This window comes from Balaenoptera musculus, chromosome 4 (genome assembly GCF_009873245.2).
Source record: "Balaenoptera musculus isolate JJ_BM4_2016_0621 chromosome 4, mBalMus1.pri.v3, whole genome shotgun sequence".
In the NCBI taxonomy this organism is placed as follows: domain Eukaryota; kingdom Metazoa; phylum Chordata; class Mammalia; order Artiodactyla; family Balaenopteridae; genus Balaenoptera; species Balaenoptera musculus.
The window spans coordinates 131,397,438-131,415,834 of NC_045788.1; the positions used below are offsets into that span (position 1 = coordinate 131,397,438).

The following is an 18,397-nucleotide window of genomic DNA, read 5'->3' on the forward strand; positions in this document are numbered from 1 at the left end:
TTTATTTTAGAAAATAAAATTTTAAAAATAAAGTTATTTATGTGAACATGTAATGGTTTATTGCTCCTAAAATAAGATGAATTAACAAGTATTTTTTTACATTTCTGTTTCAATTTCTAATGTGATAAATATTTATAGGTATAACCCACACGAACAGAAGCCCTTTGGAGTCTGTAACACTTTTTAAGAGTATAAAGGAGTCTGAGAACTGCGGATATAAACCATCTCTCAGCTACCTACTCACCCTCCCACTCCTCCAAAGAAGATCTTGGCAAAGAAGAGGGATATTCTTGTTGAAATGGATGGGCTGTTTTTCAAAATAAATACCTCATTGCTTAACTTACATGGCAGAAAAAGAAAAATCAAAAGGAAGGCAAAAAAGAAGCATCAAACAGGAGCAGCGAAAGAAGAGAGGTTTTTTTTTTAAATGGACTTTATATGAAAATATTTTGTTTCACGAAGAATTAACCTAAGGTTCTTCAAATGTATGGATACCAAGGGGGAAGGGAGTGGGGTGGGAGGAATTGGGAGATTGGGATTGATACACATACAGTATTGATACTATGTATAAAATAGACAACTGAGGGGAACACACTGTATATAGCACAGGGAACTCCACTTAATGCACTGTGGTGTCCTAAACGGGAGGGAAATCCAAAAGGGAGGGGATGTCATGTATATGTATGGCTGATTCATTTTGCTGTGCAGTAGAAGCTAACACAACATTGTAAAGCAACTATACTCCAATAAAAATTAATTAAAAAAAAGAATTAACCTGAGGTTCTTAACCAGAAGCTTCTCGATGGACATTGGAGGACCCATGGATCCCCTAAAATGATATGCAAAAGGGTGGTCTCTGTGTTGATCCCAAAAGATCCAAATTTTTCATCTGATTCGCAAAGGAATCTGTGACCAAAGGTTAGGAATCTCTTGGATGCTAATGTCAGTTCTCAGCTCAGGAAACATATTTATCCCTGAACCATTTAAACTAAGTGTAAAACAAAACAAAATTTAAAAAATCAACACAACTTTTATAGGAACTCAAGATCTTCTTCTGATCATGCTGCACCCTTTATCTTGCTGAAATCACCAATCCTATTAACTTGCTTATCCAAGCAAGAAAGTCATCAGGGATAGAGCCTTCTAAAGTCATCTTTGGCATTTCTCCAAAAAAGACATACAGATGGCCAACAGGCACATGAAAAGATGCTCAACATCGCTAAATATTAGAGAAATGCAAATCAAAACTGCGATGAGGTACCACCTCACACCAGTCAGAATGGCCATCATTAAAATGTCTACAAGTAACGAATGCTGGAGAGGGTGTGGCGAAAAGGGAACGCTAATACACAGTTGGTGGGAATGTAAGTTGGTGCAGCCACTGCGGAAAACAGTATGAAAGTTCCTCAAAAAACTAAAAATAGAGCTACCATATGATCCAGCAATCCCACTCCTGGGCATATATATGGAGACAAAACTATAATTCAAAAAGATACATGCACCCCTATGTTCATAGCAGCACTATTCACAATAGCCAAGATATGGAAACAACCTAAATGTCCATCGACAGATGAATGGATAAAGAAGATGTGGTACATATATACAATGGAATACCACTCAGCCATAAAAGAATAATAATAATAATGCCATTTGCAGCAACACAGATGGAACTAGAGATTATCATACTAAGTGAAGTAAGTCAGACAAAGACAATACCATATGATATCACTTATATGTGGAATCTAAAATATGACACAAGTGAACTTATCTACGAAACAGAAATAGACTCAGACGTAGAGAACAGACTTGTTGCCAAGGGGAAGGTGGGGGGAAGGTGGGGGGGAGATGGAGTGGGAGCTTGGGCTTAGGAGATGCAAACTATTATATATAGAATCAATAAACAACAAGGTCCTACTGTATAGCACAGGGAACTATATTCGATTTCCTGTGATAAACCATAATGGAAAAGAACATGAAAAAGAATGTATATATATGTATAACTGAATCAGTTTGCTGTACACCAGCAGAAGTTAACACAACATTGTAAATCAACTATACTTCAATTAAAAAAATACAAATAAAAAATAAAGTCACCTTTGGTCATCTCTCTCAGGGACCGCTGTTTCGGGCCACAGTAGTGGACAGTTACTATTTTCTTTTCAGCCCACCACCCTGTTTGGCTTCTGTACCAGAACTGGGGGTTTTGATGTTAAAATCTGAAGGCACGTGAGCTGAAACCTGTTTGAACATGGGTAGCCAGTGTGGTGTGGGTTTGCTTCTGTAGAAAGGACCCTGGTCTGTGGGTCAGAAGACCTGGACTTTAATCCAGTCGTAAGACCCTGTCACCTAATCTCCTTAGGTTGACTTCCTCCCCTGAAAAGTGATGGGTGAGTTGGCAACTCGCAATCAGGCTGAAATGAACCCCCGCAGAGGTGCTCAGGGGCCAGGAGCTCTGTCTTCTGTCGATCCCACTCCATACACCACGGCGTGAAGAGGGTGTCAGAAACTGGACCAGCACACAAACCTAATCACCAGCGCCACATCCCCGCGAGGAGCTCTGAGGGGGCCCCCCCTGCTCCCTCCCAAGGTGGCGGCCCCCTGAGACATCCTCAGCACAGCTGCTCACATTCTTTCATCTCCCAAGTGGATGAATGAAGCCCTCCTCAGGAGTTATGCAGGGCAGCTCCAAGCCAAAGCTTCCCTTTCAAACACAGAACCTGGTTCAAAGACACTCCATCGAATGGCAGTTTCCTCTCTCCACCTCACACGCTGATAGTCTTAGAAACACAGGAGAGCTGAACTCTACACAATTAAACCAAACTTTACCATCATAACTAATAACCATCATTTACGGAGCATCTAATATATGCAAGATATTGCGCCAGGAGTTTTACATTCATTCCCATGTGGAACCCTCATTCAAGAGGCACTGAGATCCTTCTAGGTTACACAGCCAACAGGTAACGGGGTTCCAACTTAAAAGCTCAGACTTGCTGGACTCCAGAACCTCTTCTTTGCCTGACACCAGGCTGCCCTTTCCTCTGTCCGTCAACCATGGGAACACTGAAAGTAAAAGTTCAGGCCAAAATACCAATGAGGCATTCATTGAATCAAGGGGCAAGCTACTTGGGATTTTACAGAAGTCAGTACAAATAAACTCTGCTTTCAGGAGTCTGGGTAAATCCTCCCAACAAATGAGTAGCAGACTGACTCACAAGATAAAACTTTTATGCAGGAGGTACACGACACACACTCAAGTATGCTGAATTGGACAAAATATAATTTCTCAGCACTTACTGTGTGGCAGACACATTTTTTGATCATTTTCAAATAAAAAGATGTTGTTCATGTTAGTTCAGATAAAACATATTGTCTCTCAGGCTCAGAGGCCATGACCTTGGCCAAATGCCTGCCAGGAGCTCTTTTCTGGGGAGTAAAACTGCTGACAGGCCTATTACAGATTCAATCACATCACCAGGGCAGATGAGGAGGCTTTAATATCTACGATCCAAACTTGCTGGACAGGGCCCCTGGGTCAGAAACTTTTACCAACAAAAAAAAAAAGAAAAAAAAAAATTCTTTTCAAGGAAGCCTCCACACCCACTGCCTCTTAAAATACACTGTTTGGAACATAGTGGGTTCTCAAGAAATTGCGCTGGACGAACACGCCAAACTTAGACTAGGAAGTGTGGGTGGAGGGATAGTGCTGTGCATAATTCTGGGGTTTGTTTCAAGTCATTAAAGATCCTCACTCAACACGCAAAGTCGATACAAAAATAAGACTTCCGTTCACTTTATACACTCTGCAAAAGGCTTCCATGCATGGAATCCCACTTGGTTCTCCTAATGGCCCTGTCAGAGGTTGGTGTCCCTCACCCTGGTCAGAGAAGGAGCCAGTGATGGAGTGACTTGCCCAAGGTCACCGTTTAGTAAGGAGTGAGCCGGGATGCAAACGTACTTCTTAGGATTCCTAGTCCGTTGCACTTTGCATTACATTAAGCTACCACAGTGCTTTATGAGACACCACATTGAGATGATCTCACTTTCATATATTAACAATTCTAGAAGGCGACAAGCCAAAGAACGGAAATGTCGTACAACAATTACACATGAGAGCTTTCAGTGATACCAGCTCTGCCCCTCTTCTGGCGGTGGCCGTGACTCAAAGGCTCACAGCCCCATCTGTGGGGATTGGGGGGAAGCAGAGGTCCAACTGTCCCCCAGTGTTGGAGACCTGGAGATAGGGAGCCAGAATACCACCTGGCACCCCGTCAAATCTTACACAGAATGTGCGCTAACTTAGCATTGTTCCAGGTAAAAGTGACAGTCACAGGTGAGGTTCCTTTTAACTGCTGAGGGCCAGGAGACCATTTCTTCCAATCAGCTCTGCAATGCCAATCTGGCGATGTCTTCAGGACAGAGCCTGCAGTGCCTTTCAGGAGACCCTTTAATAGGGCACCTATCTCACCTGCGTCCCAACCTGTCAAATTGCCAGTGTAGGAAGAGCCCGGCCAGGGTAGGCAGAGGGACCACAGTGGGGTAATTCAGTCGTTTCTATCATTATAATCTCGTTTCAGAAGAGAGATGGATAAAAATTCAAGGAGTGCATCTAGATGCAACATTCACACTCACCTTCTCAAACCTCAGAATCAGCCTTTTTAATAATTTTGTTTCTAACACAAAGTTTGATATAAACACAAAACTACCTTGAGTCCTCAACTCATACAACACTAATAATAATGAAAATTACAACAAATTACAGATTGTCCCTTATGGGTAGCTTCTAAAGTACCAAGCGCTGGCCTTCCCATTCCATTTTCTCAGAAACTTTATTATTATTCCCATTTGACAGATGAAGAAATTAAGGCTTCCAGAGACTTAAAAATTGTGCCCAAAGTTACTCAGGTAAGAAGAGGTGGAGCCAGGATACCTGGCTTGGACACCATAGCAAAACTTGTCCTTCAGTGGATGAATGGGGGGCGGTGGGGGGAGTGTTATATACATACAGTGGAATATTATTCAGCCTTAAAAAGGAAGGAGCTTCTGACACACGCTACAACGTGTGAACCTTGAGGATATCAACCTAAGTGAAATAAGCCTGTCACAAAAAGACAAATACTACATGATTCCACTCTTACAAGGTCTCTAGAGCCAAATTCACTGAGACAGAAAGTAGAACGGTGGTTGCCAGGGGCCGGGGAAAGGGGGAAACAGAGAACTATTGTTTAATGGGGACAGAATTTCAGTTCTACAAGATGAAAAGAGTTCTGAAGATGAAGGGTACACAACAGTGTGAATGTACTTAATACCCCTCAACCATACACTTAAAAATGTCAAGACGGTAAATGTTATGTGTACTTTTACCACAATTTAAAATATTTTTTAAAAAAGAAGAGGAAAAGGTCAAACACAGACTCCTTTAACCTATATCAACCCAGAGGAATATATAGTAAATTTCAATTATTCTAATACAGAAATCTACAGTGGTAAAGAAAAAAAAAAAAAAAAACTGTATCCCCAGATGACTTGTATACGGGGATTTAAAATTCCAAAATAAAATTAGAAAGCTGAGATTTTGAATACTTCAAAACAAAACAAAACAAAACAAAACAAAACAAACTTGCTCTTGGGCAGGAACACAGACAATCTAGTGCCAATTTCCTTTGCCCTCCTCCCCAGGTTCCCCACCATCTGCCCATTATATTTAGACACCCTTCCCAAGAGAACTGAGCCTCAAAATAACCCTCGAAATAACTTTGACTTGCACCGAAGCAAGACCAGAAGGTGAGCACCATCGGCTGCTGGCCAGGTCAGAGCACACCTGCTGTTTTCCAGCTGACCTCAGGGGTATTCGCTGGTCACCCTGGTGGCCAATACACCTTTCAAGGCAAATGGGCCCAATCTGGATTCCGGATCTGAAGTACCACCTGAAAGCTACCAACCCATCCTCAACACAAGCCAGGACTCCCAGAACTCCACTACAGGGAACTGCAGGACCAGAAAAGGACGGAGGCATGCAGAATTACTTGACACGTTATTATCTCCACGTTAATTATCATTACTAATTAAGGTAACGGGTCTTCCTTTCATAAGTAAGATATGTTTTCAATCTTTGAAAAATGTTTTCACACCCACTCTTTCATGCCCTGGACCCCGAAGCAGGTGAGTCGAGCATCTTTACCCCACTGGTTCAGAAGAGCAATTAGAAGTCAGGGTTTGCCCAAGGTCAGAAACTAGTTGGCTGCAGCATAGAACTGGAAGCCACCCATGTTATTCCTTCCGCAACACCTCCCTCCAGAGAGAGGGCTGGCCAGCCCTGCAAGGAACAGGAAATGGAAATGGCTCCTGGTAAGGCAGTCAGCCTGCCAACCTCTGAGAGAAGCTGACAAATGACCAGAGCCCGCCCTGAATCAGAAACACCTCCTCCAACGAGCGGCCGACTAACCTCTTCCCACCTGCGGCGCTGAAGAAAGAAGTTCCCAGAGTCCACAGCCCACCATCCCCATCTGTCCACGGATAGAACCACGTTAGGAAGGAAGCTCAGAAGAAGGGAGATGCTGTTGAAGACCTGAATTGGAGAGGCAGCTTCCCAACGTGAACTTATCAGCTTTATTCCCACTCTCATCACATCCCCGACACACATCTACGCTTACTCCTTAATCCCCACCCCCTCACCAAAGAACTGCAAGAGGGGCGAAGCAGAAGAGCGCTGAATCTCCAGAGAAACGGCATCGGCTGCAGCACCCGCCAGGGGAACATGGTAAAACCCGGCTAAAAGATGGGAATCGTGTAAGAGCAAAATCATGCACTGAAAGTCATGCATCATTTCCAAAATATTGAAACAGATTCCAGTCACTTTACCTGAGTTGTTTTTGCTCTCCTGCCTTGCATGCTGTTGTTGTGGCTCATTTGTGGGTTGGTGGCACCTTCGGAAAGACAGTGAGATTTCCTACAGGGAAGTGTGTTATAATTACTGTACGGAAGAGCCTCTTCGGCAGCAGCCGGTGGCATCTTATGGTTCGCGAGATCAGGAATATCAGACACCAAATTCCGACAGTAGCCTGCAAATTTGCTCCTCCGCCCCCCGTCTGCCGTCACCCCGGAGGTTTTCTGAGGAGCGTACAAGTCCCCCAGTGAATTGGCACGTTGACAGGTACTGAGCTGCCGCGGACTCGCCGGGGCTTCCATCCCCCGAGTCTCCTCGCAGTCTTTCTCTTCGGCAGAACCCAAGATCTCTTCGTTGCTTGTTAAATGTTCTTGGCTCAGATCAGAGAGTGAGAATTCCAGGCTGTCCTCCCGCCAGATGTCTGCAGATTTGGAGCGTTTCTTCTTAAAGCTCGCCGTCTCCGTGAAAGTGGGCCCATCGGATGTATAGGGACGCTGCCTCCTGCCTCCCTCCGCCAAGTACGTAGCGTCATCCCCGTAAAGCCTGCCCTCCTCCGAGTCTGGCATGCTCTGCAGAGAGGCTGCTGCGAGGACAATGCCGCTGCCTCCGCTGGGACTGACGGAAGAATCCGTGTAAGACACGGGTCTCAAGCCCACATCCACTCGGTCCACCCAGATGGGGCTCCCGAAGTCCTCCAGGGTGCCTTCTTGGGAGAAGGGCTCCAAGCCATTTTCGGCCAGGGACTGGGGGATACTGGGAGTGCTGCTGGATCGGGTGGTCACTTCGGAGGTCCTGTGGATCACCTTCCCCGAGGAGGCGTGCCTGGTCCGCCGCGCCTTGTGCGACAGGCGCAGGGAGCGCGACATGTGTTTGCGCCCCAGGCTCGCATGCTTTTCTCCATAAAACTCATGCACTACATTTTGACTTTCTGCGTTTCCCATGGTTTTATGGTCTGTAGCAAAGAAAAAAAAAAAAAGGAGGGAATCATTGAGTCACCCAATGGGTATAGGCAGTTAACAGGAGGAGTTCAGCACACAGGGAGGGCAGCCAGCTTGGCAGATAACAGCGCACCTATATGCACCTGGCAGGTACTTGGACTCTTACGTGGTAGCAGTTGAGAACTAACATCATGTACTGAGATTACTCCTGTGGAGATATGAAATAAGAACATAAATAAGATCATTAGAGAATTACACTTGTCTCTGCCCGGAGGGTAGCTGCCCACCGGGCACGGCACAGGGTTGCTTTCATAGAGCTGGCAACCGTCGTCTTCTTCTACTTAAACTCTACAGGAGTATATTTAAAGCTCTCTGCCTATCCATAAACTAAAAACTCTAAAAAGTACAAAGCAAGGTGTCTGCCAAACGAGTAACTTTCTGTTTGAAATTACACATTTCAAAAAACCAAGCAAAACTCATAGGTGCATTGGATAACCTCCCTCTCTCCCAATGGTTTTCTGTTTCATTCTGACTCCATCTACACTTCAAAATCAATCAAAAATGGAAAAGCTCAAGATGTAAGTCCAATCAACTCTTCCTAATAAATCAAAGTCAAGAAGAAAAAGGGTTTTTACCTTAATCCCACAGCATTCTGAAAACCTTGATTGGGAGGTTCGGGTAGGGGGTGTGAAGTGGGATAGGGAGAGGGAGATGGGCAAAATGAAATAGGAACCCCACTCTCTGCTTAGCAGCAAACTAATGGGTTTACTTCTGGGAGCAAATCCAACCTGAGAACATTAATCTGGTACAGAGTGCCCTGCAAACAGAAATCCACATGATGAAATCACTAAATATCATTCAGCCTTTTGGGGCTACCCAGGTTAATTCAACTCTTTCCTTAACATTTTTCCAGTCTGTCTCATTGGTCTGAGGACTGTTACCCAGAGTGGAAAACAGAAAAATGCTCAAAGTTCGACAAGTGTGACTCTATTTATAGCCTTATTCTCCTTGCTCAGCAATGAGGTTTCTCTAGACCAGTTAAGTTGTATACTCTTAAGATACACACATGAAAATGGCCAGAAAGGAAAGAAGAAAAATAGAGTAGCTGGGCACTTCCCTGAGCTGATTCTTTCAATCATCTACATAGTCGTTCATTCAGAAAATATATCCTGAGCACCTACCACATTCTAGAAGCCAGAGATACAGCAGACAACAAAAGACACACATTCCCCACGCTCATGAAACTTACATTCTAGCCAGGGAAGGGATACAATAAACAAAAAAGTGAAAGGTACCAGAGGAAAGAAAACAGGAACAAATTTATTGTAACCATTACAGTTTGAAACACCCTGAAACATAATATACATTCACATTGATCCAGAACCACTCTATAATCCCACTGTTCAGTCTCAAAGGTTGCTTAAACTCCTATAAGCACATCTTTACTGAAATGAAATTTGTGGCAACAGGAAGGGAAAAACCTCCATTGAATGTTCCGATGAGTTCAGAAGTAATTCATACAGACACCAGATGTGGAGCTATTCCCATACTGGAATATTCCCTACCAGGTCACACATCATATGATTCTGAGAGTGACGTTTCCAAGAAAGAGAATCTTCCTTTTACTAGTAGCAAGCATACTTCAAAGCAATAAGTTCACACCTCCCTGGCTGACATCTTTAAGAAGCCAAGAAAACACACAGAAACTCAACTTGGTGTAGGGAAAATGAAAAGATGCACTGTCCATGCATAACTTGTGTTATCTACATTCCTAAGAATATCATGTACTACATTTTTGCAAGTAAAATAAATAAGCATCTAAAGTAATGCTAAAGGCCATGACCAATTTCTCAGGGTTCTTGATTTTTTTTTTTAAGTGTACATTAAGATACCTGGATGTGTCTATGTATCTATATGTTTTGCCAATAAGTAATTAAAAGCTTAGAACAGGCGTTAGCCACAGTCCCATTTTAAGAATCACATAGATTTAAAGTTAAAAGAAGGAAAGAATGATGGTGACAGAAACTGAGGTATAGAAAGGCAAAACTGTCACCTCAAATGTGCTAGGAGGTACCCTCCTCTACTGTATACATCAAAAGTTTGCAAATGTAAATTCACAGGCATATTCTCAACAACAAATTTCTGGTTAGGCTTGTTTCTGCCAACAGAAAACCAATCAAGTTAAAAGCCTCAGGAGAGGTTTCCTAAAGGAAATGGCCCCAACCTTCAAGAATTACAGCACTCCCTGCATTGCTCTGACGGGTCTGTTATATTAATAGCATTTTTAGTAGCAAGATTCTTTTCAGCCAGCCAAGGTAGGAAAGAAGCCATTTTTATCTTTAGAACTAGAGTTTAGAGATGAATGCCAAATCTCTTAAATCCTACCGAGAAGCAATTCTCAGGGGATGATCTAAGCAGAGTCAGCAGGAAGTCTGAAGCAACTCAACTTAGCAGAAAAATGTTTCTAGGGACTGCTGAAACACCCCTTCATTTAAAAGCTTTTCCCAAAAGGTCAGTGAGAACCACAAAGGCCCATGTGGGGGACCCTGAAATAACATAAGCATGAAAAATTTAAATTGCTTATTGCATACAACAGACACAATCTCCTCTTTCAGGGACAACCCCCGTCCCACGGGCAACCCCCAGAACACTGGTGAATTGAAAATCCTAACCCTTTTCACACACAAATGTAAAATGCCAGCTACTTTCAGCATCTTCATTTCTCCCTGCTCTCTCTTACTTAACCCTTATCATTTATTTTTATTACAAACAAAAAACTTGGTTTATATTTTACATTTGCATAGGCTTTGTTTGTTCCTGTGAGCCTGGAAGCAACTTTGGGCAGAAAGTGGCTTTCACTCTTTTTGTAGCCTCTAGAGAGACTACAAGTGTTCTACGCGTGATGAGTCAATAAATGTTCATGCATTTTAGTAACAAAAGCAAAAAGTAGTGATCAGTACTTTACCAACATAATCATCACACAGTCACTAGGTAAGAGGGGAAAGATTAAGGGGGAGGAGAACAGGCTGAAATGCAAAAACTGGGCTAGAAATAGAAAAGCAGAGCATCAGAATAAAGGTACTCGATTGCAAGCTGGAAAATGTTACCATTTTTTAACTCATTACACTAGTTATTTCCTTATGTAGAATGTTAGTGGCCCCAAACAGCTTGCACTTTCTGGGGGTAGTTAGTGGGAGGGATATTAAGCAGGAAGTAGTGCACAAGACTGTAACATAGGGAACAGTTCTCCGAATTCAAACCTCAAGTCTTACACTTTCTTTCCAATGGTCTAAGATCTGGCTTCCTGGCCTGCCCCAGGGCCTTTGCTCATGCTCTTTCCTCTGCCTGCAACCCTCCAGTTTTCAGGAATCTACATCTGGCTCACTCTTTCCAGTTTGTTCCGATCTTGACTCAAATATCACCTTCTCAGAAAGGCCTTTCCTGGTGTCCCTATCAAAATGACAACCCTCAGAACTCAACATTTCTTATCCCCCTTCTTTGATTTTTTCTCCCCCTCCTTAGCATTTATCATAATTGTAACAAAAAATGTGTTTCACTTACTTACCTTTTTTTTGTTTTTGGAGTATATTTGCTTTACAATGTTGTGTTAGTTTCTGCTGTACAACAAAGTGAATCAGCTATATGTTATATATATATCCCCTCCCTCTTGAGCCTCCCTCCCACCCACCCCCATCCCACCCTTCTAGGTCATCAAAGAGCACCAAGCTGATCTCCCTGTGCTATACAGCAGCTTCCCACTAGCTATCTATTTTACACATGGTAGTGTATATATGTCAATGCTACTCTCTCAGTTCGTCAAACCCTCCCCTTCCCCCTCTGTGTCCACAAGTCCATTCTCTTCATCTGCGTGTGGTACATATATACAATGGAATATTACTCAGCCATAAAAAGGAATGAAATTGGGTGACTTGCAGTGATGCGGATGAACCTAGAGTCTGTCATATAGAGTGAAGTAAGTCAGAAAGAGAAAAACAAATATTGTATATTAACACATATATATGGAATCTAGAAAAATGATACTGATGAACCTATCTGCAGGGCAGGAAAAGAGATACTTATCTTTTTTATTCTCTATCCTTCCCCACTAGAAACTAAGCCTCAGGCGTAGGACTGAAAGTTTGCTTGTCTTGTTTATTGCTGTATCCGCAGTGCCTAGAACACTGCCTGAAAGACAGTAGGTGCTCAGTGGAAAAATATGAATGAATGAATGACAAAATAAACTTTAATCTAGAATGTAAACATTCAAACTCATACAACTACAACAGAAAATAGATGAGAATGTTAGCACAATGTGAACTAGAGAAAACACACATTGGCCTTAAATATGCCAGCTCTTCTACATCAGAGTGCCTAGACAACACACCGGTTTCCAGTCTGTGTGCTGTTCTCTGGGTCCCTTCCACCTGCAGACCAGTACAGGTCCCTCACTCCAGGCCACTGGGTTTGGGATCGCCCTGATCCATGAACTGAGTTGAGGGCTTCAGCTTGCCCTGCTTTACTGTACTCCCCAGACTTCAATTACCTGAGCAGCGAATTAAGGTCTTGCTCCTGTCTCATTTCACTTAATTCCCACATTCTTCCTCTTTTTGGAGCTATTCCCTCAGAGGTTTAGTTAGGAAAGGGGTTCAGAATCAAGAGGATACCTCTCCTCGTTGTCAGGGTAGACAGTGCAGAACTGCTCAGCCTGAGATGATCCAGAGAAAATGGGGGCAAAGGAGACATACTGACATGATGGGGAGGGGTCATCTGAAAGTAGAAGATGTCAGAAAATCAAGAGATTCTCAGGGCCAGAGACCAAGGACACTAGAGGGAGTGTGACTTTCCCATTCTTCCCAACACCATGATCTTTCTCTTCAAGTGAGGAGTTAAACTTTTCAAGTAATCATAGAAACTTCCTTTAAATCCCATCAAATTAAATACTACTATATAGCCGATTATGTTAGGTGTGTACCTAGGCTAACTTTGTTGGACTTACAAACAAACTGGACTTAACGAATGCGCTCTCAGAACGGAACACGTTCGTATGTAGGGGGCTTACTGTACTCAGTGAAACAGTTAAAAGGTATCTTAAGGAACTTTATCAATAAGTACAGGCAGCACTATGTACAATAGCCAAGACACAGAAGCAGCCTAAATGTCCATTCACAGATGAATGGATAAAGAAGATGTATCTTTATTTATCTATCTATCTATACACACAAACACACACATACAATATGGAATATTACTCAGCCGTAAAAAAGAATGAAATAATGCCACTTGCAGCAACATGAATGGACCTAGAGATTATCATATCATACTAAGTGAAGTAAATCAGACAGAGAAAGACAAATATCATATGATATCGCTTACATGTGGAATCTGAAAAAAAAGACACAAATGAACTTATTTACAAAATAGAAATAGACTCACAGACATAGAAAACAAACTTATAGTTACCAAAAGGGAAAGGGGGGAGGGATAAATTAGGAGTTTGGGATTAACATATACATGCTACTGTATATAAAATAGATAACCAACAAGGACCTACTGTAAAGCACAAGGAACTATACTCAGTATTTTGTCATAACCTATAACAGAAAAGAATGTGAAAAAGAATAGATATATATATGTATGTATAACTGAATCACTGTGCTGTACGCCCAAATCTAACACAACATTGTAAATCAACTATACTTCAATTTTAAAAAAAGAAAAAAAAAAAGGTACAGTCATTAGAATGGTTCATACATACATCTGGTAGGTGGTCCTTTCTCAGGGACAGCTTTTAAAAACTTATTAGCCTACTAAGCCTTATGTGATAAAATGATATAGAGGTATTCACACACACTGAAAAAAATGTCACATTCCTGGCTTTGGTAGTTTACTGCAATTATGTAAGATGCAACCATTAGGGGAAACTAGGTTAAGGGTATACTTATTGTGTACGATTTCTATAATTATTTCAAAATAAAAATTAAAGCCTTAACTAACTGGAATATTCTGGTTAAATGAAATTTTTGTTTAAAAGTGAGGATTCTTCAACATGAAATGTTTTTGAATCCTCTTTTTCAACAAATTAGGCAATAAAAAATAAGCGTGCATTGAGCATTATCTAGTATAATATTATCAAGAAATACAAAGTAAACACAAAACAATGGTCTATAGTGAGATTAAACAGAGAAGTAGAGTTGATTAACTAGGGATTGGGCTTCTGTCTCTAACACAGTAGTGAACAAAACTGAAATGCTAATATTGGTGTCAGCCAAGATGAAGTAAGACACCACGGCTGATCTTTCTCCCAATGATAAATATTAAAAACTCTGGACCAAAGGAAAAACCAACTACCCGAGGAATTGCAAAGAGTAAGCAAAAGCAGGTGGATTGGGGATGGGAGTCAAAACCTGAAGAAGCCACTCTAACAAAAGTGAGCTTCCCATATTTTTGTTTTTATTACTTTACTCTTCCAGCCTTGCATAGAGGGTGAGCACACAAGTCCAGCTGTGGCACAGGCAGCAAAAACTCCTGAGACGTACCCTGTCATTCTAGCCAAAGAAACTAAGAATAATGATCCCTGCAAGTCAAAGAGTGAGAGGGATCTCAGAGAAAAAAAGAGCTGGAGGAAACAAATCATCTAATGCTATGTACATCTACACAAGTCCCAGGCTCACCCCTCTAGTGCACATACCTGGGACTGACCCAAAGCAAGACAGCAAAGGCTTTGAGAACTGAATTATGATATAAACCACAGCCCACCTCCCAGTCTAGCTCCCAAGTGGCACCTGTGTGGAATAAACCTACAGCCTCAGAGCAAAGGCTTTGAAAACTGAACTGACATGAGAGCCACCACCCATAGGAGGTCAGACAGAACTTGTCATCTGAACCTAGCCAGGTTGATTACCTGCTAAAAAAGCAAAAAAAAAGAAAATTCAACATTCTCTAGATGATTTTCACAGGACCTAGATTCTCCCAACATAATACTCAAAATGTCCACAATGCATTCCAAAGAACCAGGAAAATCTAACCAGTTCTTAAGGGAAAGGACAGTCAATAGATGCCAACCCCAAGGTGACCCAGAGGTTGGAATTTTCAAACTTTTAAAGCAACTTGTATAACTGTGTTCTCTGAGTTCTCTGAGTAAAGGTAAACACTCTTGAAATAAATGAAAAATGTAATTGCTTGCAACATCTATGCAAGATCACCGTGAACATCAATTATTATACATGAGTGGAGAAGTAGAACACAAATTAAAAAGAAAGGTAAAACCTGTATGATCCAAGATATAACATGTAAGCTGAATTTTTCGATCATGCCAATGTGAGGTTTTCTTAGTACTGAATGAGAAAACATTCCAGTTAATAGAAAGCCACCCATGGTCAAAGTCTCTGGGCAGAGAGAACAAAGAAAAATACTCCTGTACTAGTTTTAGTCAGAGGGAAAAATGGGAGAGAAAGAAGAAGACACAAGGGAGACGAGAAATAACCTCATCACCTTGAGATCTAAGGAGGTTATAATAATATTTTTATGGTTTAGGATGTCTAATTCCCTAGATGAGACCAGAAGTTCAAGCAGTACTCCAAACAGACAGCAGAATGCCACACCCTTTAGCTGAAGAACAGGAATGTTTCACATGATCAAAGCCCAGCCTTGTGGGTCAGCCTGCCAGGGCTTGCCCTGTTCAGGGGTAGATAATCAAAAAGATAATTCTACTATTAGGGTCAAACATCTCTGGAGCAAAACTCTTCTTATTCTCAGCAAGTCAAAACTTACATTTGAGATGCACATACAAGATACTGGCTTTGAGGAGATTAGAAATTTAAGAATGTTAACAATATTTTACTTTCTCTCTCTCCCTCTCCCCACCACCACACACACAGGAAGACGGAGGGAGAGGGAGAGGAAAAAAGAGAGAGAGAGAGAGAGAGAGACAGAAAGAATATATAGACGTATAAAATATTTTTAAGTTACTATCCTAGATAGAGTGATTATGGGCAATTTTAATTTTCAAAATTATACTTTGTTTATTGTATTTTCCAAAGTTACTACACTGAACCTGCAATTCATTTTAAGGAAAGAAAAAAAATAAATAAATGCTTTAAGTCCCTAGGTTTCTTGGATAATTGAAGAGAGTAAGGATGGGGGCACCACACTGACAGCTACAATAAAACAGCACCAAACCCAAACTTAAAACAGATGGCTCCAGAAAATTACCTAAGATAAAGAAAATACTATGGAGCTGGAATTTAATCACTCTTTCTCTATGTTCCAATGGCACTTTGCTCGACCTCCTCACCTCCTGTCTGTGGCATGGTTATTTGTACACTGACACACTTGTCTTGCTTTGTATGTAGACCCCTCGCATTTTATTATAATCTCCCAATGGCAGGGACCATGCCTTACTTGTTATTACACTGGCCATTTAAATAAATTAAAGTTTTCGTACAGCTCTTCTCAATGGGAATGCTCATCACTCAGATTGCCTATAATAAGGGTATTTCAAAAATATAAAATATTAGAGCCCATTAGTGGGCGCAAGATGACCCAACTTATACTCAAGTCAAAAGTTAACTATTAAAGCAAGGTTTCTCTTGCTGGTAACGGCATTGTGAAATCCAAGCATAAGGCGTCTAATGATGTATATAAATTATGATTATTAATAATAAAATTTTTCACCCCCTCCCGAGGTATTTAAAAACTTATTAAAATAAACGTAATGATTACCCTTCTATGACTTGAAAACAGACCTCCAAAATTGCAAGAGAAAGGATGAAATGTATTTATTTCAAAGTTAAATTTGAAGCAAAAATCACAGGACAACAGATTGCAAATTTAAAATTAGATTCTAGTGGGAGGGCTTGGTTTCAAGCCTGTTTTTTTCCTACTGGAGGCTGAGCCTGAAGACAGGATAGGGGGGTAGGGGGGAAAGAGCTAAGATTAAACTGAGACAAAGTTCTCAAAGTTTTTGCTAAATCTTTACAAACCCATGAAAAGCGTTTTGCCAAGTCACACACAAATACCCCTAACACAGGAGACTAAACAGGAAAGTTCTGGAACAAATAAAAGATGATCTTTGATTTAGAAAGATTATTATTTTGACTGTATTTATTTTGCTTTTTAAAAGATTATCCAAACTAGAAACAAAATATATCATTGTTTTGAAGTAAGATTTTGAAGCTGGGATTGCCTTTTTTCAAACATAATCCCATCTAAAGATGGCAAAGCTCAGGAATAAATTTAAAAGATCCTGAGGGCAATTCACAGGGGGAAAAAGACAGGTACCTGCTTTTTCTTTTTTCTTTTTTTTTTAGTTTTAATGCTAATACTTTTGACTTGTTAGATGGGTGTAACCTTAATCCAAAAAAGTGACTCCAGATTCTTTTTTTCCACAAGCTACATACAACACAGCAATGCCAATTCTGCTAAAATGTATCTTTCTCACCACCTCTGGGGCGTCATCATTAATTCATGGGGATATACACAGGCTCAAATACACATACACAAACTTACCTTACAAGGCAACAGTGGTTCCCAGCCCAACTTGCCCCAAGAGCACTGTGGCATTTAGATATTGAGATTGGAAATGACGTCAGGATGAACAATGACTGGGGCTGGGAAACGTATCAGCACTGGCCCCACGGGGTGGCCATCACAGTCTCACCTGAGTCTATGAGAACGTCCCCAAAACCTGGAGAGGACAGAAGAAGAGAAAGCAAATGGTTAGCCAGAACACAGGAAACAGGAATTTTCCATCGAGCCCATTTACGTAAAGTCTCCAACATCCATTCTGTGTGAAATACCACCCCCCCCAAATTGAACAATGCCACATTTAGCTACAGGTATAAAATAACAGGCATAATCAGATAAATCAATAAACACAAGCATATTTACATTCACGGTAATAAACAGCCTGACAAACTCAGTTATTTTATCATTTTAACCGTTAATCTCTAAAGATGAAGGTATCGCATAACAGAAACAGGTTACTGGGAAATGGTGTCCACGGTTCCCTCTTCATGTTTAAAAAGTCTCAACAGAGATGAATGAAAGGAAACAAGGGCATCTCAGTTATTCTCCAAGCAGAGCTATATTTACCAGAGAAGCTGAAGAAAATGCTAAAAGACAGTTAAACAAAAGACCAAATTCAGTACATAGACCTTCTCATCACATACATGTTTTCAAAATAAGCTCTACAGACAAGCAGTATTAATGGTCTTTTTTTTCTAAAGCCTGCCTTCTGAGGTGAGACTGCAGATACTAAGACAGGAGAAAGCCCCAAGGGCTTCCTTGGGGTGGCTCCCCTCATTCCTCTCCTACTGACCATTCCTCTGTGGGGCTGCCCACAGTTGGTACCTATTGCTGGTGGCTTCATCAAGGGGGGAACCCGAGGACTTCCCTGGTGGTGCAGTGGTTAAGAATCCGCCTGCCAATGCAGGGGACACGGGTTCGAGCCCTGGACCGGGAAGATCCCACATGCCGCGGAGCAACTAAGCCCACGCACCACAGCAACTGAGCCTGCGCTCTAGAGCCCGCGAGCCACAACCACTGAGCCCGCGTGCCACAACTACTGAGCCCG

At 41.6% G+C, this 18,397-nt stretch overlaps 1 protein-coding gene across 5 annotated transcripts in view; it reads right to left on the reverse strand.

Moving 5' to 3' along the window:
* Window positions 1–18,397, reverse strand: part of TIAM1 (TIAM Rac1 associated GEF 1) — a 391,451-nt gene that overhangs the window by 127,556 nt on the left and 245,498 nt on the right. For 3 of the 5 annotated variants that reach the window (XM_036850153.1, XM_036850154.1, XM_036850155.1), the window contains 2 exons: window positions 17,332–17,509; window positions 6,862–7,838 (listed from right to left, as the gene is read on the reverse strand). In XM_036850153.1, coding sequence (XP_036706048.1) covers window positions 6,862–7,827 — 966 coding nt within the window. In that variant the 5' untranslated portion in view covers window positions 7,828–7,838; window positions 17,332–17,509. Of the gene's footprint in view, window positions 1–6,861; window positions 7,839–7,957; window positions 8,033–17,331; window positions 17,510–18,397 lie in introns of those variants that run through there. The other 2 variants (XM_036850151.1, XM_036850152.1) reach the window with 2 other exon arrangements.